This window comes from Carica papaya, chromosome 3 (genome assembly GCF_054855325.1).
Source record: "Carica papaya isolate Zhongbai chromosome 3, ASM5485532v1, whole genome shotgun sequence".
Lineage (NCBI taxonomy): Eukaryota > Viridiplantae > Streptophyta > Magnoliopsida > Brassicales > Caricaceae > Carica > Carica papaya.
Window position 1 is genome coordinate 35,327,960 of NC_142311.1, and position 21,196 is coordinate 35,349,155.

General features: G+C 37.8%; 4 protein-coding genes across 5 annotated transcripts; 2 read left to right on the forward strand and 2 right to left on the reverse strand.

Moving 5' to 3' along the window:
• Positions 1 to 366: 366 nt before the first annotated feature.
• On the forward strand, positions 367 to 6,219 carry LOC110814765 (transcription factor UNE12). 2 transcript variants are annotated; one of them, XM_022042333.2, is made up of 6 exons: positions 368 to 1,022; positions 2,177 to 2,296; positions 2,911 to 2,976; positions 4,399 to 4,464; positions 5,274 to 5,351; positions 5,430 to 6,219. In XM_022042333.2, the coding sequence occupies exons 1-6, from the start codon at positions 657 to 659 to the stop codon at positions 5,658 to 5,660; spliced, it is 927 nt and encodes a 308-aa protein (XP_021898025.1). In that variant the 5' UTR covers positions 368 to 656; the 3' UTR covers positions 5,661 to 6,219. The 2 variants fall into 2 exon arrangements, with proteins under 2 accessions (XP_021898024.1, XP_021898025.1); XM_022042332.2 differs by having other exon boundaries at positions 367 to 1,022; positions 5,274 to 6,219.
• Positions 6,220 to 7,319: 1,100 nt separating this feature from the next.
• On the reverse strand, positions 7,320 to 14,061 carry LOC110814807 (NADH-ubiquinone oxidoreductase 24 kDa subunit). The gene is made up of 10 exons (XM_022042387.2): positions 13,886 to 14,061; positions 13,750 to 13,782; positions 13,593 to 13,658; positions 9,669 to 9,785; positions 8,971 to 9,048; positions 8,764 to 8,869; positions 8,611 to 8,657; positions 8,145 to 8,222; positions 7,983 to 8,048; positions 7,320 to 7,758 (listed from the first exon to the last, which is right to left on the reverse strand). The coding sequence occupies exons 1-10, from the start codon at positions 14,048 to 14,050 to the stop codon at positions 7,651 to 7,653; spliced, it is 864 nt and encodes a 287-aa protein (XP_021898079.2). The 5' UTR covers positions 14,051 to 14,061; the 3' UTR covers positions 7,320 to 7,650.
• Positions 14,062 to 14,763: 702 nt separating this feature from the next.
• On the forward strand, positions 14,764 to 17,906 carry LOC110814838 (protein OSB1, mitochondrial-like). Its single transcript, XM_022042422.2, has 5 exons — positions 14,764 to 15,201; positions 16,916 to 17,054; positions 17,142 to 17,226; positions 17,309 to 17,415; positions 17,541 to 17,906. The coding sequence occupies exons 1-5, from the start codon at positions 14,843 to 14,845 to the stop codon at positions 17,727 to 17,729; spliced, it is 879 nt and encodes a 292-aa protein (XP_021898114.2). The 5' UTR covers positions 14,764 to 14,842; the 3' UTR covers positions 17,730 to 17,906.
• Positions 17,907 to 18,812: 906 nt separating this feature from the next.
• Positions 18,813 to 20,308, reverse strand: LOC110814782 (auxin-induced protein 22D-like). Its single transcript, XM_022042362.2, has 4 exons — positions 19,924 to 20,308; positions 19,625 to 19,830; positions 19,414 to 19,513; positions 18,813 to 19,290 (listed from the first exon to the last, which is right to left on the reverse strand). The coding sequence occupies exons 1-4, from the start codon at positions 20,187 to 20,189 to the stop codon at positions 19,218 to 19,220; spliced, it is 645 nt and encodes a 214-aa protein (XP_021898054.1). The 5' UTR covers positions 20,190 to 20,308; the 3' UTR covers positions 18,813 to 19,217.
• Positions 20,309 to 21,196: the final 888 nt, after the last annotated feature.

Here is a 21,196-nt window from a genome sequence, read left to right on the forward strand (position 1 = left end):
CGTCAACCCTTACTAACTAAATTAATTAATTTATTAATTACTAACTAAATTAACTAAATTAATATTAATTTAGTTAGTAATTAATAAATTAATATTAATAAATGAGCCGAGCATGCACGTGGGAATGTGAATGGTCGGGTCTGGTCCCACTACCCGCTGCAGCAGCACGTGCGAAATTCACACAGGCACAAAAAGCGCAAAAAATGCTAGTCTGAAGGAGTGAGTGAACTCGACGGCTTTCCCGAATCAAACGACGCCGTTTAACTCACAGGAGAATAAGGGTAGATATGTAAATTAGTGAAAAGTCAACCCCTTTTTCGTAAAGGATCACATTTTTAACAACCATAAATGCCACCCTCTTTATTGCCCTCCTCCGTCTCTCTTCCTTCTCACTACTCTGCTCAGTTGGAAAATATTCATCAGTAGAGAAAAAAAAAAAAGAAACTTGGAAATAAACAGCTTCTGCAAAAGGAAAGCTGAGCTTTGAGCGAGAGAGAGACAGGGACGGTGACAGAGACAGAGACAGAGACAGGGAGAGAATTTAACCAGTCAATCTCTCTCTTCTTCTTCTTCTTCTTCTTTGTTTTGCATGTAGATGCTATTTGGAATCCCTAATTCATCGTCTCCATTTAACTCCACTCGGCGGAGACTTGCTCATGGCTAGTAATAACCCAAACGAAGCTGCTTCCGATGATTTCCTCGAGCAAATCCTCGGTCTCCCTAACTTCGCTTCCGCCGACACAGGCTTGACAGGACACGATGGCGGATTGGGCGGAACAGCTGCGTCTGTGCCTCCGATGATGCTGCAGCTGAGTTCCAGTGATGGCTCTGCTCACATGACCGCTCTCACTGCCGGCTCTGGAGGAGCTGGAGCTGCCGCTGGCTTTCATACTCCCGTATTTCCGCTGGGGCTTAGTTTGGAACAAGGGAAGGGGGGTTTTCTGAAGCCCGAGGACGCTTCCGGCAGCGGCAAACGATTTCGCGATGACGTCGTTGATGGTAGAGGTTCCTCTGTGAAAAATGTAAGATAAAGTATTTTCTTTTTGTCCTTTATTTTTTTTTATTTGTTGATCATCGAGAAAAAAAAAAGGAGCTTTCTGGAAATGCTTGATGGTCCTTATTTCTTATTTTAGTTTATTTAATTTACATATTGTCTCCAAATGAAACATTTCTTTTTCTGCCTGGGATTTCGTAACTCATTAAAGATTGAAGAAAGACTTGATTTTTACTTGGGATGATCATATAATTCTTTTCACTTTAAACTTTCCTTCTTTACTGTTTTGAATTTTCTCTATTAGCTAAAAGACAAGGGAAAAGAACGACAATAAGGAGCCTAAGCAAGGTTGGCTTTGGGCCCTTGATATACTGTTGTGAGATTCCTACTCATACCTGACAAGGGAGAATGCAACGAGCAAGTCCTTATTAGGATGCTTTAATGATAGAGTTGACTGACGGATAGAGTGATTAAATATATTTATGATGAAATGATTTGATGAATGAGTTTTTTTCATGGAGACAACAAAACAGATGGCACTGGAAATAGCCACCTGCAGGTGTTGACAGGTTTTTCCACAAGGCGTAGGTCAGAGACACAAAGTTCTCTTTCTTCAACATTTTTGAACACTGTAGTATGCTTTCAAAGGAGTTTTTTAATTTTTGATCTATATTGAAGTAATAATTTGGAAGTGCTGATTTTTGGTAATTTTCTGGGTCCATATGGTAATTTGCTTCTAAAACCTTTTTCTGTCCCTTTTACATTTCCTTTTAAGATCTAGAAATTGTTAGATTGATTTTTTTCCATGGAAGAGAACATCTCCATATATTATTCTCTCCCTCTCGGAAAAGGAAAAAACATTTATATTAATATTGCCTGAGATAGGAATTTGACATTCTTATCCCCTGCACTTCTCGTCTGGCTTTGTAGTAATTGTATCCTCAATGCTGTATTCCAACATTTTTGACAACATCCACTTGTCTTTTAATGTTATTGTCATCCACTCTCACAAATGTTCCATCGATGGTTTGTTTAAATATATAATTATAATTAAAAAAATTATTTTTTCCTGTGGGAGGTGAAATACTGATGAACAGTTCTAAACTTGCAGAAAAAATAACTGTTTAGTCCTTCTGTGTCCTTATTTCTCTTTTGGTGGTGAATCTTCGAATTATTGGACAGGTTTTCCATGGTCAACCAATGCCAACAACTGTTCCTGCAGCACCCCATCCACCAGTAATGCGACCACGGGTACGGGCTCGGCGAGGCCAGGCCACAGATCCACATAGCATAGCTGAGCGGGTAAGGCCCTGTAGCATGTTGACTTGTACTTAGAATAGATGCAAGTGTTGGTTTCAGACATAGAACAAAGAGGCTTGACTTTGTTATATCTCATTTATATTTTTTCTTATGTTCTATGTGTCCCTTGAAGTGTGAAGAAAAAAGTTATACCGTGATAGATGTTTCCTTATTTCTCAGTTTTAATGTGTATGCATGTGTAGTAGTGAGTAATCACTATCTGATTCCTTTGTTTGATTGAAGCTAAAAACTCTTACTGATCATGAATCTGGGAATAAGCAAACTGGATTTATCTTGCTGTTTTCATTATAATCAAATTGTATAGTGACCATCCTCCTCTCATGGTTTATACAATTCAGTGTGAGAGGGGAGTTATCTTCTCTTGTATTACTTGGGAGAAGCTTGCCATTTATTGTCTAAAGCTATTTTGAAAAGATTTTTTGAAGGATTCATTATCTGGATTCTTGTCTTGATTAAATAAATTGGATTGTTATTGGTGATCCCATAAATACTTAATAAGTCATATATATACTTTCTTTTTCTTGCATTTAGAGTTCATTTTTGCTTGAAATTTTATTAAAATATTGAGTGAACTTTGTATTTATACTTCTGTACAGTTACGCAGAGAAAAAATAGCAGAAAGAATTAGGGCGCTGCAGGAACTTGTGCCCAGTGTTAACAAGGTCAGTTGTTCTTTGCTGAATAAGTAAACTACTTAGCTGCAAATATGCATTTTCCTTGTGTCTACACAAAAGCATCCTCAAAAGGTGAGCATGTTGTTCTTATACAACTGAGAGAAGGAAAAAGAAGAAGGAAATCCTAGACTAATTCCTTTCACCCTAAGTTAGTGGTAAGGATACATTTAAGGAAGTTAGTGGTGAGAATGCATACTAATTACTTTCTTTCTTAAGATTCTATTAGCCCCCGCTCTGATAAGCTGATTTATTGTGTTTGCTACTGTTGAACATAAGGACACTGTTCCTAGTATTCTAATTTATTCAACTGGGAGTTAAGCCTAATATTTTTCTGATGTTTCTGGCATTCTTGTAGTCTATTTTAGGGAAGTTCCCTGAAAAACAATTGTTTTCTGTATACATCGTTATGCTGTTTGAGAGATATTAATTGTTTTCTGGTATTTCTGGGACCTGCTCGGTGTATATTCAATGAAGTGTTATGAAAAATTAAATTCTTTCTGCCTGCGTATTCAAGAGAATTTTGATAAAAAAGTTTTGGTTGGTATCCCCACTTTGTCTTGCAAAATGAAACTGGGCAAGTTAGCTACTATCTTTGTCCCTGTTCCCATCCCCACAGAACTTTGGGGTTAGGGCTGGATGGGTCCCTGGTTAAATGAGGAAAAGGTCCCTGTGTGTATCACTTCAGTTTAACAAAGAAAAGCCTTTCTCCCATTTATTCAGATACCAGGGATGGAAACTGGTGGTAATACTAGAAATTTATTTTCTCCTTAGGGAACTTGTATCAATGAGGTTGGTGGTATTAATAATATCAAAAGACAAGTCCGGATTCAGAGAAACTATGTATAGATAGTTTTCTAACTAAAGAAGTAAGTTTTCAGCCAGATTTGGTAAACACTATCCCTTCCGAAGACATCTTGTACTACCTTTAGTAGGAAATTTTCAACCAAATGGTTATTACTACTTTGCTACAGCTTGATGGTACGGTATGTCTCTTTGTAACTTGTGGATTCAAGTCTGAAATTGAAATAGTTGACATTTTTGACTTCGAGATGGATCGAATGATTTGATGTGGAAAAGTTGGTCATGAGGAAAACTGATTCCTTGGACTATCTTTTTGTCTGTTAAAAGTCCATGATTCTGAATGGAGGTTTTCTTTTTTTTGGCTGAAACTTGATGGAGTATATCCTATATATACACACACACCCCCACCCAAAGTGAGAGGATTAGGTCTGATACCTTGGAGTCAAAATAGTGATTAATCGTTGAAAATATATGACTTCTATAGTTGGTTATTTATGATTATTTTAGTGGCATGTGGACCCTTGCTATGTCAACTGCAAGATACTTTGGTAACTGTAATGGTATGCTTTTTTACTCCCTTGGTTCTGACGTAAGGTTTTTTTTTCCCAGACAGATAGAGCTGCCATGCTTGATGAAATTGTAGATTATGTAAAGTTCCTAAGACTCCAAGTTAAGGTAATAATCAACCATCTTCGTGTTTGTTAGAGAAATTACCTCTTTTATCTGTCCCTGTAGTGGTTACTACTAAGACATATAACTTAAAGGAGATAGCTTCAGTATTTATTGATTTTTGTTTATGTTCCCTATCTTGATTTCTTTATAGCATTTTTCATTTTTTTTTAAAAAGGATTTCTTTATAGCATTCACTTTTTCTATTTTTTATTTTTTAGACATCATCAAAATTGAAGTAGTTGCTCGGCCAATGTGTTACCTAACTTCTGGTTGTGCCTTATCCAATCTAAGCAGATTTTTATTCCAACTCATTTGCTTAAAGAATTGGTGACGATGTTTGTTCAAAATAATTGGTGGCGGATTCTCACACAATTATGGACACAATTTTATCCACCTCATCCTTGGTGTGCTGCACCAATGAAATTTTTGTTTAAGGGAACATGATACACACTGGTTCCATGATTGCTCAGCACATGCTTATATGATCAGTTTCTTAGCCCTTGGTTCTTGCAGTTTGAATCTCCTAATTTATGCTACTCCACCAAATTACAAGGAAAATGTGGTTACTTCTTCACATGGAAAATTTCACTTCTAACTTTAGATAATGGGACGCCTCCATTGTCAAAAGCCCATCATGAATCCCCAGAGTGGAATTATGCATTGATAAGACACTATTTATTTTCTCATAAGATATGATAAAGTTGTGGCTCGCATGAGTGCGTTTTTCCATCCATAGGATTTGGAGTGCCCAACCCAATTTGTCTAACCCTTATTTTTTTCATTTGGTAATCTTCCATGGGTCAACTTTGCAGGTTTTGAGCATGAGTAGGTTAGGAGGAGCCGGTGCTGTGGCGCCTCTTGTAACTGACATTCCGTTATCATCAGTTGAGGTAATAGATTATAAAAACATTAAAATGGCTGTGTCTCCCGTTATCATCAGGAAATTGAGCCTCTTGTTTGTAAAGCAGGATGAAACTGGTGAAGGTGGAAGAAGCCAACCGGCATGGGAAAAGTGGTCGAATGATGGCACAGAACGACAGGTGGCAAAGCTGATGGAAGAAAATGTAGGAGCTGCTATGCAATTCCTCCAATCAAAGGCTCTTTGTATCATGCCCATCTCATTGGCTACAGCAATATACCATGCACAGCCACCAGATACCTCTTCACTTGTAAAGCCGGAAGCAAATCCCCCGCCTTAATTGGCATAGAAAGATATGCCTCCCTCCCAAGGTCCACATCTGGTTGTCACTAAGATGGTCTGGGGTCCCCACATACTATTATTTTTTCCCCCCCAAATTCCAACCCCCGGGAAAATAAGTTGTTCTAGCTTCAAATTGCAAATCAAAGTCAGATACCACAGTTGCTGCTTTTGGGTTTGCAGCTTTTGTCAAAACAGGGTTTGTTGTCAATGCCATTAAAAAAGAAAAAGAAAGAATGGAGTGCAGGTCCGTTAAGTCTCGCCAAGTTCCAAGTAAAGGGAGAGGAATTGTCAAAGCTCACTTGATATGCTCTTCTTTTCTGTATCAATGGCATAGAGTAGTGGACAATGATGGAAGCACTTTAATAGTGGGGGGCTCTAATTTTTGGTTTAGTGGGTTGTGGGTCCTCCTAAAAAGTGGGTGGATAAATGTATAAAAGAATGTTTTAAGTAGTGTATTTTCCAGATGAAATGGGAATTCCAGAGGTAGAATTGGATATTTTGCAAAATTGGTGGTTGTTGTAGTCCAACAGTAATTGGTAGTGGTTACTTTTGCTTAAGAGCAGCTTCGTGCGTTGTCTTAAAGTTGTTTTTGACTTCTTTTTTCTTTTCTCCTGGATCATTATTGAATTCTAAATCATTGTAGAGATAGAGAGAGAGAGAGACAGAGAAGATTACAGATTCTTTAAGTTGTAAAGTGTCTGATGACCAAAATTCTGATTGTCATTAGTTGGGAAGTAGTCAGCCGGTTGAGAGGATGCAGATTGTCTTCAAACGTGACACAAGCTTCTCAAATAAGTAATCGAGACGGATCAATGGAGCAGATTCTTGGTTCTGGTTCTGGGTGGGTGAGTATAAGAAAATATTCCCCCCTTCCATGCCCTTGTCTGCCTCTACCTCAGAACTCAGCCATGGGTTTCATTCATCATGAGAAATTAAACTCAAAAAATAACATGTTTCATTCTTTAATACAAAAAAAAAAAATATATATATATATATATATATATATTCATGTTCTAAGATGGTACAAGAATATTTTCAACGTACACAATTTTTGTGCTAAAATATTTTGTTTGTATATAGTTTTGCCTATCATTTAATGAAATCAGTAGGCCTGAAGAGAACTGAAAACTGGAGTTATTTAGTTCAAAAGGTTTCAAAAGCATTTATTAATAAATCAATAAATTAAATATATTTTATCCAAAACATAAAGCTATTTGTATTTTAAAGTAATAATACTATTATATATATATATATATGTATATTATATTGTATGTACTAACTAAAATTTTATGGAATTTGAGCTCCAGCATTATTTAGGTGTAGCTTCTTACCAAATTTTTCTTGGACTGAGCTCAAAGCTCATATATATATGTATACATATTTTGAACAAATCAAGCTCAAGCATAAAATAAGTTTGAACCAACTTTTGAACCGGACTCCAAATTGTCAGCACTAAGAAAAATTGAACTTAAATTATCAAAATATTTTGCTATTTCTGCCCCTGCACATGCACAGATAAAAAATTCACAGTTCCAAAAATCCTGACTGAAACAGAGATAATAAAAGATTGAAAAGCCAAGAACAAACTACAATCAAAAGTTTGATTTAGTGTTCTCAGCATAAACCAAAAGAATCGACATATCTAAACTAAGTCTAATTCCGGGAACAAACAATTTATTCAAATGAGTTTATCAAACTTCCTTCAAATTGTGTGAGAATACTGTACTGCTGCCAAAAGCAAAGCATTTTTGCCACATAAAAGCTGCACGGAAATGAGTTAATGGGATGAATGTTTCTATCCATTACAGAGGGAGGCAGACCCACAACCAAAAATAGAATCTATTAAACTAAACATGCACCAGTACAAGTGCTGGCAGGATATTGCAGACGAAAAAAATGCTCAGTAGAAAATTTGGCACGAGGATACAACCCAAATAAGCTTATTAGATCCGCTGTTTGAATTATTGAGGATGTTACCGAATAAGATTTTAGCATGCATCAAGATCCCGGCATGGAGGGGGCTTTGGTTCACCTAGCAAACTAGTGTTCCCTCCTTCAGGTCCACTCCTTGTGCGCTTGGGGTTTTGTGTGCCATGCTGAAATATGGAACAAAGGTATAGTCACAGGCCAAAAGAAGCTAAAAAGGAAAATAAACAGAGTATACCCCAACATATTTGTTCGAGAATCCAAAGTTAGTCCGCCTTAAGCCATTTCAAATTAGGAAAGAGTATAATAGGGACCACCAGGCCAGTTGGCCAAACAAAACAGTGAGAAAATCTGGGGAAGGAAATGGAAATATCTTCTATGTCAAGTGTCTTACCGGTGGTTTTTCACCCTTTCTCAACTTTTCCACTATCTCAACTACTCCTTCTGGTGTAACATCTTCCTGCATTGAAGTTAAAAACAACCTTTTCAGTTTCCCACCATTTTGAGCACAAACTTAAAGAGAAATTCAAAATAAGAAGGATTGTCATGGACCCACATAATAATTGTATGTATATCCTTCAGATCCATTGGAGTAATCAACCACTGTAATCATGGGAGCATTCACACAACAGCCCTGCAGAAAACAATTAAGATCAAATCTCGCATTGCCGAAGGCAATTGTGCAAATTAGAACTCTGGCTGGTGGCTGAAAAAGATTTTGCCCAAAAAATCACAACAATGTAGACCAGTAGAAAACATGTAACAGAGATAGGTCCAATGGAAACAACCACATCACTTAAAAAACTGAACTTGAAGATTACAGGCTCCTTAGATAATTGGTCATTTAAAAAAAGTTGTGGTCTAACATCTTTCCACATATTGCAATTCTAATTCTAAGTGTGCTCACTTCTAAACAAGTAAAGAGATTAAGAAAACGTGGTCTAACATCTTTCCACATATTGCAATTCTAATTCTAAGTGTGCCCACTTCTAAACAAGTAAAGAGATTAAGAACAGACATACCATGCACTCCATTTCTCCAACTGAGAACAAACCATCCTTTGTCACTTCTGCAAATAGCATGTAATAGATATGTAAGTTCTAAATAAAATTATAACATTTTAACAAGATTTGGAGTTTATAATATAAAGAAATAAACATCTCTATGAACCTCACCATTACGCTTCACTCCCAAGTGTTTCAACAAAGCAGATTCAATTTCTCGTGAACCACGTATCATACAAGGTGTAGTGCCACAAACTAATAGGTGGTACTTTCCCACCTAGAATCCAATGAAACAAATTAATGGACATACGTCTTCACTAGCATGACAGGGGATAGGGCACGCACATTTGTATTGGAATAAAGTGAATCATTGCTTACCTTCGTCCTGTTGAACATTGAATAAAAGGTCGCTACCTCATAGACACGTATAGGAGCAACTTCTATAACCTTAGCCACCTGGAAAATTCATTATATATTCAGTTATAAGCAATGTGCATTGCCTTCTGCATTTCTAATTGACAATGATCTAGTCAGCCGTATAAACATATAGGCATCTGTTAATTGCAATCCAGGTCCATTATGCTGTCAAATGTCAGAGCTAACTCTAGATGGTTGCTTGGATTGAATAATATAAAATTTTAATTCATAAAACAAATGTTTGATGTTTCTGGATTAGAAACTAGCCAAATATAACTTAACTAAAAACAAAAGGGAAAAAAGGAAAAAAAATAGCAAGAATTCAATTTTAGCAGCAGCTTATGATTTTGATCCAGACAAGCAAAAGGTGTGCTTATTGCTAATACACAGAAACAATGTGGATGGATTAAACCATAAGTATGATAAAAATTGATTTCCTAAGATTTCATTAAGCTGAATGCTAATCTATAGCTCTTAAGCTCACAACAAGAATCACTATTCCTATCAAAAGCTCAAAAAAAGTAATTATTTTGCTTATTCATGGCCAAGTTTAGATAACTCTTTTCACAAAAGAATGGAAAATGGCACCGAAAAATTTGACATGCATGCATGCATGTATAATTTTTAAAGAAAACTGAACAATATAATAAGAAAAATACCGCATTCATTGCTGAGACAGGAAGCCACCCTCCATGCTGCTGCTGTGCAAGATCTAACAGAGGAATAACTGCAGATTGCTTGTAGTTGGACGGGTAATGCGACAGAATCTCTTTAACCTACACACGGATGGTTTTAACAATAATGAGGTGAAACGCTAAAAATTTTGAGCATCTGCGAAGCATTATCCATACAAGAGTCAAGAAAACAAAATGTCAACCAGGTTCTCTCAGTCCTCTTTGAAAAACAGAGGCATACTATTAAACAATATACTTAAGGCTAATCACAAAAGAAGAAATAATTCCATTAAAAACCCCCCTACTACTTTCCTTCTAAATGGCCCACATGGTAGTCACTGGGAGAAAGGGAGGCAACCCCCTTGCCATCCCAAGTCAATAATTCATCCATAATCGAAGCAGTTACAATGGAAGATATGTTAAGGAAGGAATCCCATAACCTTCCAGCCTCAAAACACTGAAGGAGGAGATGATTAGGGTGTTCAGCCTCTTGCAAGCACACCATTTCAACTCTCACTTGTTTCTTTTAAATTTGTTTCCATGGAAATCTTGCTGCTGCCTAATTTTGAGAGAAGATTATGGTAAACAAATCTCACAAAAACACATCATTCTTACTACAAGGTAACGTAGGACAATCACAATCACAAGGACCAAAAGGGCCTGTCTCAAGAAAAATTAAAAGGGAGGACATATTGTCAATCTCCCAGTCATTAAGGTTTAATACGAGCAGGACACTCCACAATTGAGGTACACGCTATTTTTTACCACAACATCGCTGAGTCAACGTCCTTATCCCTAACAATAGCAAGGACTTACATGGTCTCTCCCTACACTAACAACTCGCACAAAAGCTTAAAGCTCAACCATTAACAAGTCCAAACAGCAGCAAGTTGAAGAAGTAGCTCCAATCCTTGTTAATCCATTTCCAAAGATTAGTGCAGTAACTCTAGTTGACTCTAGCATATTTCCAACCCCTGCTATCCAACACGTATTAGGCAATAATCACCTCCTCCACAAGCAGAATTATACGATGCAAACTTCCAAACTCACTTGCCAACAAAACTTTGTTTATAATGGACAAAGATCTTATGCCAAGACTTCCTATTACAATTGGTCTTTCACAACATCCCAAGGCACAAGATGGCATCATCTCAACTGTTTAGCCCCGCGCCCCCCCCCAACAACATTGGCACCCATAGGAAAGAGAGAGGTAATAGGTGGGTAGATTGGAGAAGGTACTTTTAGCAAGAGCGAGCCTGCCTCCTTTGAGAAGGTAAATTTTCTTCCAACAAGACAGTCTTTCTTCATCTTGAGATTAATCGGATCCTAAATAGTTATGTTGTTGAATTTAGAACTTAGGCGCAAGCCAAGATATTTGAAAGGGAGCATCGAGATCCAACACATTAGGACGTTAGTGCATTCCTCCATCTCTACACCAACACAAAAAGAGAACAATTTTAATTTATCCAAATTGATACAATGGCAGAGAGCTTCAAAAAAAGTAACAGTGCATATAGTATTCACCAAGAATTTTTTAAAGCATTTAGGAATTACAATCCATGTTTGAATCATTAGGACTTACACTCCATGTTTGAGAAATTTTTGCAGATGATCAAGTAGATTGGAACAAGACAAATTAAAGTTAGAATTTTTAGTGGGAAAATTGGAGTTGTCAGCCAAAACTGCTCTGATGGAATCCAGAGAAGGAAGCAGCTAGGCAGACCACCAGCACTCATGCTATCTGGGTGCAGCATATTTCGCCACGTGCAAAATGCATGAGGAAGAAAATTCTCAGCGCGGCCAGACATCCTGCGCCCAACAACAGGTGATGCGCAGGCACCTCAATGCGTCCAGTGTGATGCTGCCGCACACAGTACCACCACCATGCTGATCAGCCGTTTCTGCCTCGTTACACCAAATTGGATCTTCCCTATGTTGATGGTTCTGGAGATGCCTTACAGTGGTTGTGTCGCTGTGAACATTTTTTCGGACACCAACTTACACCAGACCCACGGTAAGGTCTCCATGGCATCTTTTCATCTTGACACCGTAACACAAGTTTGGTTCATGAAGTTGGATATTAGATCTTCCCTATGTTGATGGTTCTGGAGATGCCTTACAGTGGTTGTGTTGCTGTGAACATTTTTTCGGACACCAACTTGCACCAGACCCACGGTAAAGTCTCCATGGCATCTTTTCATCTTGACACTGTAACACAAGTTTGGTTCATGAAGTTGGATATTTGCAGTGACCGGGACTAGAGTGTTTTTGTCAATTCAGACTTGGGCCACTAATTAGAAGCAACAAACTCAGTGAATTTAGCAAATTGGGCCAAAAAAGGACTGTTTTAGAGTACCAAAAGAAATTGGAGTTATTGTCTGCACAGGCAAGGACATTGACAACCAAAAAGGAAGTGGTAATTTTCTTGAGTTGCTCGCGAGATTACTTGCTTTAGAAGTGGAATTATATTCTACCACAGATTTGACAACAGCAATGAATTAGACTTGCGAGTAAAAGTGCAGAACAGCAGTGGGTATTTCAACGCCTTCTTGTGGCAATGGTGTTTCCCTCTGATTCTTTCTCAATGCGTTGCGCTTCATTACAATAGCAGATGCTGAATCTGGCTGCAACTTTCTATCGCTACCAGCCACCATTACACGGCTGCCCAAGAATTAGACCGCTGACACGTCAAGAACCTCTGATTCAACTGTGATGAGCAGTTCACACTTGGCCACCAATGCAAGCGGCTCGTCTGGCTCAAAGTGGAAGAACCATTCATGTTCAACACTTCTACTGAAGAAAGATTTGAGAGCCAATAGGATCCACCTTAGGCATCGGCTCTTGTGCTTGACAATAAGTGCAGTCCTCAAAGGGGGAGTACTGTTAGAGTACATCTAAGATGTAGATAATAGGAAAGGAGAAGCTTTTCCAAAGATTTATAAGAATAGTCTGTTTTATTTTTTCAGTATCTTATTTTGTAAAATATTATGTAGGAATATTGGGTAAGTATGGATGTAAGAAATTAAGAGGATTATACAAGATAGTTACTAAATTCTAAAAATAATTTCCAGATAACTACACTCTAATTGTAATAAAACCAGATTTGCTGTCTTACAGATTATGTATGAAGAAAAATTTAAAGGCAGAGTAGTTTCTTACTCTAGAGATCATAGGATTCTCTCTTCCTAACAAGCCCTTAATTTCAATGTAAAAATAGGTAAAGGCAGAAAATCAAAGAAGAACCTTGTTCTTCCTACTGATTTATGTGTTAATGGTCCCATAACTAGATCCATTCGTCAAGACTACAACATAGGGATACATAATTTCAAATGAGAACATGGTTCATCTCCTCGATTGGGTATGGGGAAAATGTAGAGTAGCAAACCAAGATTGCATCCCCAAACCATTGTTGTCCTATTGCTACTCACTAGAAACTTTAGGTTGCATGCTCTATAAATTAGAATGAAGCTAAATATTTAATTGGAGTGTAACATAATAAATATTTGGATTTGAACTCCAAGAGGAGTCGCTTATTCCTTGGCCATGGTATAAAAAACTGAATGTCACATAACAGAACATATGAATTTCTGCAGATCAAGACAAGCGTTCTTAACTTGATTAAGTGATAGTGCAGTCCATAACTTCTATTACCTAATCATATCTTCAAGCTTCGTTCTTGCCACTAATAGGGGAAAGAGGACAGGTGGAGGTTCTCGAGAAATAGGCTAATCTTCAGTCAAACTCTCAATGAAACTATCTTTTAGCTCAGGAAACAAGGATGGATAACGAGATAGTGAATAAATCCAATCTACAACCTTTCCCAGTATAAAAAATTTACCATGTCCATGTACTGTTCAATTACAGAACCTAAACAACTAAAGATAATCAATTTAGAGGCTTCTCACTGACCTTCTCTTTGTTTGCATCAGTAAACACCCATGGAAGATCAGGATTGTTATCCGGACTATCAATGTGCTGCAAAATCAATCGCCACATAAATTCCATTTACTAATACCAAAATGAAAAATAAAATAGACAAAAAAAAAAAAACTAAAAGCATACTCACGTAATTTAAGGCAGTGGAGAAGGATCGAGATGCCTGCAGATAGAAATGCAATGGAAGAACAAAAATGAGATCGAGGAAAGTGTTTGGGTGCCTGGAAAATGCGAGAAAACGGCAAGGAAAATTCATATAGGAGAACCTGAGGAAACTGACTGAAAACTTTACGGATATCAAGAAGGCGCTTAGACGCGAGTCGAGCAAGCATTTTCGACAGTACTCCTCCAACCTGAAAGCAGAGTCTCAGGGCTGCGATTCGGGCCTCCCAACACTTGATTTTAATCGAAAATATTCTGTGAGAAAACATCCAACATGTTTCAGAGGTTGCGTACTGCGCACCCCCGACTCGGGGGTAACGAAACGCTGCGTTTGGTGATCTTTGAATTTGGGCCTTAAGTTATAGGCTTACAGTTGGTCTCTTCTAGGCCCAAGAAGATTCCCCCCGCCTAGTGGGTAACGAAACGCTGCGTTTGGTGATCTTTGAATTTGGGCCTTGAGAGTTATGGGCTTACAGTTGGTCTCTTCTAGGCCCAAGGAGATCCCCCTCGTGGCAAACGAAACGCTCCGTTTTGTTATCTTTTCCATTTGGGCTTTGAGTTATGGGCTTACAGTTGGGCTCTTATAGGCCCAAGAAGATCCCCCAGTCTCGTGGGTATCGAAACGCTCCGTTTTGAACTTGGGCCTGCCCAAGAAGATCCTCTTCTGCCTCGTTGGTAACGAAACGCTCTGTTTCGGGCCTCATTATGGGCTTATAGTTAGGCTCTTCTAGTCCAAGAAGATCCGCCCCGCCTCGTGGGTAACGAAACGCTCCGTTTTACATTTGGGCCTAGTTATGGGCTTACAGTTGGGCTCTACTAGGCCCAAGAAGACCTCCCCCGCCTCGTAGAGTAACGAAACGCTCCGTTTTGAATTTACGCCTCATTATGGGCTTAAAGTTTGGCTCTTCTAGCTTGAAGTTGAGCTCTTCGAGGCCCAATAAGATCATCTTCCTCTCTCAGTTTGGCGCGCTGCCTGCAACTAATTTTAATAAACTCCATAGTAGGAGTAGAGACAAGAAGAGATAAGAAAGAAAAATATCTGCTGGTGCTGGATACGGCAAATGGCTTTAGAACAAATGCTTTTATCGTCATCGAGTAAACTTTTCCTTTGTTCGCGCGGAAGCTCGCTTTCGTACACCCAATCCCTAACCCCCCAAATTTCCATTCATTTCTCCTCTCACCGTAGCCGCTCGCGTTTTGGAGGCAGAATCAGATACTCCCTTGATTACAGAAATGAAAGCTATGGCCATCAGGTGGCGCACCCTAAACCGGCCGAGATTCAGTGGAGGAAGGAGCTGACTAACATGGTGCACCTCATCGGCATAGTCGCTATCCCCGTGGAGATCAAGCACCTCCCTTCCGGTAAGGTCCTTGCCTGGACCCGCCTTGCCGTCAAAAAATCAGCCACCGACACCACCTGGTAAGCCTTGGCGTCTTTAGCTTGGGCGTATAGTTTTTTATTATGTTGTCAATTGTGATGTTATCTGACGTACTTTCCATAGAAATTTGGAGATTTATTGGGAAAATTTTGGGGGGTATAGTTTGTTTGCCTGGACCCCAAGTGTTTCCTTTCAGATTGTTAATGTGTTTTCTTCTGTTATCAAATTTTATCCGAGATGAAAATGTGATGGTTGAAGTGATATCGATCATGTTGGCATGTTTCCTGTTGAGGTGGCTTTCTTTTCATGCTGACAATCTGCCAAAAACCTTGATTATTTATTGTGTTTCTTTATTGAAAAGATGATAACTGGGTGGAACTGGAATGGAAGATGATAATGAATTTGTTCTTTTTGGAAATCTGGACTGCTTAAACCCTGCAAGTTTGAAGAATGAGGAACAGGAAGGCGAATGGGAGGCATTGTTGGTTTTAAGAGTAAAAAGGGAGGAGGTGGAACAGGTTATAAACTTTAATAAACTGAGAAGAATAAACTGAGAAATCAGTTTTCCGATCTAAATAAGATCTCCAGCATTAAGCAATTCTTTTGTTTTGGACAAAAAGATGAAGTTTTTGTATGTTGGTGTACAATAGGGTGTGTATTTTAGTGTGCTGCGAGGGGGTGGGAGGGTTTGTATGTGTGCCATGGGAATCCCCCTGGTATAATGGATATGGTCTTTAATGCTAACCGTTTGGATTGACCAATTGCTCTGTCTTACATCAAGAAATAAATCAAAAATAACACTTCAGTCCTCCTAAGTTCTTTTTTTCTCTTTCTCTAAAATACCAGTCTTCTTTTAAATCTCCGTAAGTATGGCTTGGACCCAGATGGATTGTGCTTACCTCACTCTTGATATATGAAGTCAAACAGCTCATTGCTTACAATGATGTTTGATCTCCAACGAGTGACAGAAACAGAAGAGAGAAGGCTAGGGAGAGGGAAAAAGTTAAGGATTGGTGGGAAGAGCGTACATGAATCGTGTCAAACATTTTGTTTATGGATGGTTTTTGCAAGCACCTTTTTGCTTCAAGGTGGGTAATAGAGAGGCTGGGGAGGCAGTTGATGTACATCTCTGGTGCCCACTAAAGAGGAAGGTCTATATTCTAGGTTTTCTAGATGTGAAATATTTATGCTACTGTTAATCTCCTCTTACTGTAGGGACATGAAATTGTTTACTTGGTGCTTCTACTGGTATTAATCATGGGCAAAGCTCTGGCTATATGTCTATGCATTGAGCTTGAGCATATCTCTTCAAAATTTTTCTTCTAAAAGCTACCTAGCCTTGAGTTCTTATTGTACTTCTTAAGCTTTGGCTACTTATTATTATTTTAATTTGTCTTGAATTCAATTTATAGAACCCCGTTACCATCTCGACAAAAGTTTCCCTTATTGTTCACTGCACCAAACTGCAATGCAATTGCCAATGGCACCACTTATTTCCCCTTCGCGATCATTCTATGTAGTGGCTTCAATTTTTCATCTGGAATTTTGTTCCTTTCCTCTGCAGGATCAGTTCTATTACTACGACAAAGAAAGGTCAATACATTAGGAGATTAGTCCATTTTCATCTTTTCTATCTCATCTAGACTGAAGGGAACTTCCACTTTGTTGTGTTGGTTATAACTCATAAAATATGAAAACCAGATGCATAGAATATATATCAGTTTTATTATTCCGAATTAATGATGGTTGTCTTAGGATCAATTTGACCTTATGGGATGAGCTGGCACATGTTGCATTCCAGCATGTAGAGAAAGGTCAACAAATATATGTTTCCGGGCGACTAGTCTCAGATACAGTTGAAAATGACGATGGGAAGCAGCAGACCTACTATAAGGTCTTCTCTTTTATTCATACTTTATTCTACCATATTATTTTCCCATTTGCCTATTGCAAACAGACTAATTTGTCAGCTCTGCTGCAGGTAGTTGTCCAAGAACTGAATTTTGTAGAAAGAAACTCCTCATCAATGACCTTGAATAATCGCGACTCTAATTATATGACGGCTGGTAAACTCTGAAACATCTTGAATCAGCAACAGGCGGTGATGATAACATAGTTAGCTGCCTAATGTTGGAATTTTCCTTGTAGGTAAGAGATTAGGAAACAACAATGCAACTAATACTGGTTCCACACAAGAACTCTGGCAGGCATTTTTTGCAAATCCTTTGGATTGGTGGGATAATAGGAAAACCAAGGTTGTGTACTAAATAGACTTTCAGAAATTGGAAATCAAAAGTCTCTTATATTTACAGCATTTTTGCAAAGCCTTTCTTTTATTCTTGAAATATATTAACCAAATTCGGGTTAATTCAAAATGCAGAGGAGTCCGAAGCATCCAGATTTCAAGCACAAAGATACTGGAGAAGCATTGTGGGTCGAAGGTAGGTACAATCCACCATGGGTGAAGTCTCAACTTGGAATATTGGATACAAGAATGGGGTCTCTTCATGATCAGGATAACAGAATGAGAGTAGAATCTCTGACTGCTGATGATCTGATGCCATTTTAGGACTTGTTATGATCTTCTTCCTCTCTTCTAGCCTCCTCCTTCTCATTTTGTAAATCAGAAAGTTTGAGGCTATTCTGTAAAGAGGGGGCTTTTACATGTGTTGCCTTCTACATATCAGTACATACAGGATTACTTCGATAATTTCCATATCTAGATGATTTTAAATTGCTTAGAGAATCTCGAAAATCCCATTCATATTGCTTAAAAATTTCTCAGAAGTAAACCTTCATGCTCTTAGCTTTTTTCACCAAAGTTAACCAAAGAAACCTTGCAATTTTGCTGTGAGATAGAATTAAAATCAACTTAAGGTTGGTTGTACCAAAATTATATATTTATGTTGATCGAGATTGTTATTTATCAATTAATCATCGATATAATATCTCAATTTGATTAGTCGGCCTGCATTGGAATCGATTGTCAAGTAACATTTAAGTTGAAACAAAAATTGAGTTCGATTAAATCGTCTAATTTCATTTTAAAATTCATTCATCTTTATGAAGATTAAACACGGGATAGATCTAACTGAATCCTCGCTCTTTCCATTTCTCTTCATTATCAAAGTCGCATAGTTCATTTTTTCTTCTTGATTTAATCTAAATCGGGGAGACACCTTTAATTTTATCCCGATTTTACCAATTGATTTTCCGAAAACTAATTTTCATGAAACATCTATAAGTTTAATCCGAAAACAATAAATCTAACTTCTAATAACAGACTTAAGGAGTCAGTTTCCCATGGAACAACTACTGCAAAATCACTTTTTTATGATTCAAGCATTCATAGTATACTAAGATTAAAGGTCTCATAATTTTTTTCCCTTTTCAAAGTAAAAAAAAAAAGAAGTTCCTCCTGAAATTTTTGAAGTTCATTTTCTTTTGAATATCTAAGTATTCCATGCTAGTATAAGTCTTCTTTTCTTGGAGTGCTATGATTTATATCAATAAATAAAATCATCAGCATATATCATAGATTTAGGCTATGTAAGTATATATAATAGATCATTGGAAGACAAATCAAGAAATATATAAATATATTTCTTCATTTGAATTGTATTAATTGGAGAGTACATATATATTGCTCTGATTAATAAAAATTATGAAACTTCTTGAATATATATATATATATATATATATATTACAAAGATTTTTTTTTTCTTTTCTTCTCTACAGGTTGGATCCGATAAAAGAAAAAATACCTCTCCTCTTGGTTTTTTCTTAAAATTTTTTTCATATTCTCCACTAATCATCTAACTCTACTATTCAATGGATATGAAACTCTGGGTTGAAACCTTGGAAACCTAAAACCAGCTGTATATAAAGGGAAAAAATATATATTTTTTCATCTGTATGAACTGCTAACAATATATCTTTCTTCTCAGAATAAACATTTTGGAGATCAGAACCCAAACTGGGATGAATCTTCTCCATGATTACTGATCTTCTTTGATCTTCCTTTTGCTGCATCTCAGTGGTTATTTCATGTTTGGTTTCATAGAAAAGTTAATCCTCTAGCTTCAGACCCTTTCATGATTCTTAGCCTCTTACATGTGGAGATAAACATTCTGTATCAAAACAAGATCAAACCTATATAAGTTTACGTACAGATATATACATACACGCGCACACACATATATATATGTGTATGTAGAATACATGCATGCTAGTTCAAGAGAGAGAGAACTTACTCCCATGGAACATCTCCAACAAGCATCCAATCACCATCTTTGTCTTCATAAGTTGGAGAATAATCAGATCCGTTATATCCTTCTCTCTCTGAATATTCACCTATATATATACACACACATACAAACAAATCATCAATACCCAGTACGTTTAAATCGTCATAAACCGATTTTAAACCTTGAATATATATGAATGCTCATAAATATGGCTTACCAATTTTCAGCTTGAACATATTCTGCAAAGCCTTGAGGAGATCTGCATAGCTTTTGTAAACCTTAAGATCAATCTTCCTCAAGTAAGGAGCTCCATCTACACTCACTTTCACAAACATTCCTGCACCATCTCCCTCACTTCTCTTCTCTACTTGTAAACTGTTCTTCCTGTAAGATCTGATCGGAGGCCAACCTACTATTTGAGCCCTGTATTTATTATCAATTACATATATACACCAATTAGAATCTGCAAAATCAAGAACTTATTCAAACCCAAAGATAGGAGAGAGTTTTACTTACTTGGCAGGAGGTGCAGCGTCTTCTGGTGTTTTAGCATTTGATACACATGAAGAAGTTGTACTAATGGAGGTTGATGATCTTGAAAAGTCATCAGAATTTTCAGGTGAAGCTCTCTTGTTGGTTCTAAGAATAGAGCAAGTGCTGCTTGTTGTGATTGATTGTGATTTCTGATCAGGTACCTCACTTCCAGGTAATCCAAGTCTCAGTTCAGTTGCCTTCAGATTATTCAGATCATCGTCGTTCCCGAATCCCAAAGATCTTCTCATTGTTTACCTCGATTTTCTATTCAGATGAATAAAGACTAGTATTTCCAATATGTTGCAGGTTGAATTTTCCCGGAGGCCAAACAGGAGAAAACAAAACTCTGTTGTGTTGAATGGCGATGAAAGATGAGAAGAGTTTTATAGGAAATGAACGATGGTGATGATGGTGACGATGTGTACGTGGCTTAACTCGCTCTCTCTGCATGCATGCGACAACCCCACACGTCTCTCTCCCACGCGCTACCCGACTGACGAGGAGGGGGACACGTGGAAGCGAGCGCGTGGGTGGAATATTCATGTCAAACCGACAACAACAGATACGGCTGCTCCTCAGATCATGGGCACCGGGGAGTGTGCTGCCGTGGGTGAGGGAACACGGGAGAGACAATCATGGCCAACGGTATTTAAGACTGTGGGCCCATAAAATGGACGGTAGAGATGAATCCTTGGGGTGGCGTTGCTTTTTAGAAGTCAATGAGGAACGTTGAATCACGCGCATTGATGGAGGACCCCACATCCCCCCATGTGAAGAAGTGGGTCCTACGTGGATGTTCCTGATTGGATGACATGGCCATGTGGGTATTCAATTGATTGGCTTTATGGGTTTAATGTATGGTTTACATGGACATGTGACTGACGTCTCTACTACATCTTCATGTTCTTCTTCTAAATAATTATATATATATATATAAATATTATTTTTAGGTTTTATTCTTTTCTTTGTTCGGGAGATATTGACCGCACCTGATCCCTTTTTCATGGTTCAATGACTTTATGCACGAATCTTGTATACGTGTGTGTGTATATATATATATGTATATGAGATTATCGAGCTATATAGGTATATGTATATATTATATAGAAATTAAAGGGGGAGAATGAGGTAGTTGACAAATTTGTGGTGTATATATACATACAGGTGGAATTAGAATCTGCAATTAGGTGAGAAAAATAAATGGCAATGGCTGATTGATTTGAAAGTGAGAGGAAGAAATTAATTAGGATGAACA

What these genes read in the sequence shown, in the direction of transcription:
- LOC110814765 (XM_022042332.2), top strand. Translation starts at nt 657, where the DNA reads ATGGCTAGTAATAACCCAAACGAAGCTGCTTCCGATGATTTCCTCGAG. An exon ending in GAGGTTCCTCTGTGAAAAAT is followed by an intron (nt 1,023 to 2,176) that starts GTAAGATAAAGT and finishes ATTATTGGACAG; the next exon opens with GTTTTCCATGGTCAACCAAT. An exon ending in TCCTAAGACTCCAAGTTAAG is followed by an intron (nt 4,465 to 5,273) that starts GTAATAATCAAC and finishes TCAACTTTGCAG; the next exon opens with GTTTTGAGCATGAGTAGGTT.
- LOC110814807 (XM_022042387.2), bottom strand. Translation starts at nt 14,050, where the DNA reads ATGTTTTCTCACAGAATATTTTCGATTAAAATCAAGTGTTGGGAGGCC. An exon ending in CAATGTTCAACAGGACGAAG is followed by an intron (nt 8,870 to 8,970) that starts GTAAGCAATGAT and finishes ATTGGATTCTAG; the next exon opens with GTGGGAAAGTACCACCTATT. An exon ending in CTTGGGAGTGAAGCGTAATG is followed by an intron (nt 8,658 to 8,763) that starts GTGAGGTTCATA and finishes TGCTATTTGCAG; the next exon opens with AAGTGACAAAGGATGGTTTG.
- LOC110814838 (XM_022042422.2), top strand. Translation starts at nt 14,843, where the DNA reads ATGGCTTTAGAACAAATGCTTTTATCGTCATCGAGTAAACTTTTCCTT. An exon ending in CTCTAATTATATGACGGCTG is followed by an intron (nt 17,227 to 17,308) that starts GTAAACTCTGAA and finishes TTTTCCTTGTAG; the next exon opens with GTAAGAGATTAGGAAACAAC. An exon ending in GGGATAATAGGAAAACCAAG is followed by an intron (nt 17,416 to 17,540) that starts GTTGTGTACTAA and finishes TTCAAAATGCAG; the next exon opens with AGGAGTCCGAAGCATCCAGA.
- LOC110814782 (XM_022042362.2), bottom strand. Translation starts at nt 20,189, where the DNA reads ATGAGAAGATCTTTGGGATTCGGGAACGACGATGATCTGAATAATCTG. An exon ending in GACGCTGCACCTCCTGCCAA is followed by an intron (nt 19,831 to 19,923) that starts GTAAGTAAAACT and finishes TAATAAATACAG; the next exon opens with GGCTCAAATAGTAGGTTGGC. An exon ending in GTTGGAGATGTTCCATGGGA is followed by an intron (nt 19,291 to 19,413) that starts GTAAGTTCTCTC and finishes GTTTTGATACAG; the next exon opens with AATGTTTATCTCCACATGTA.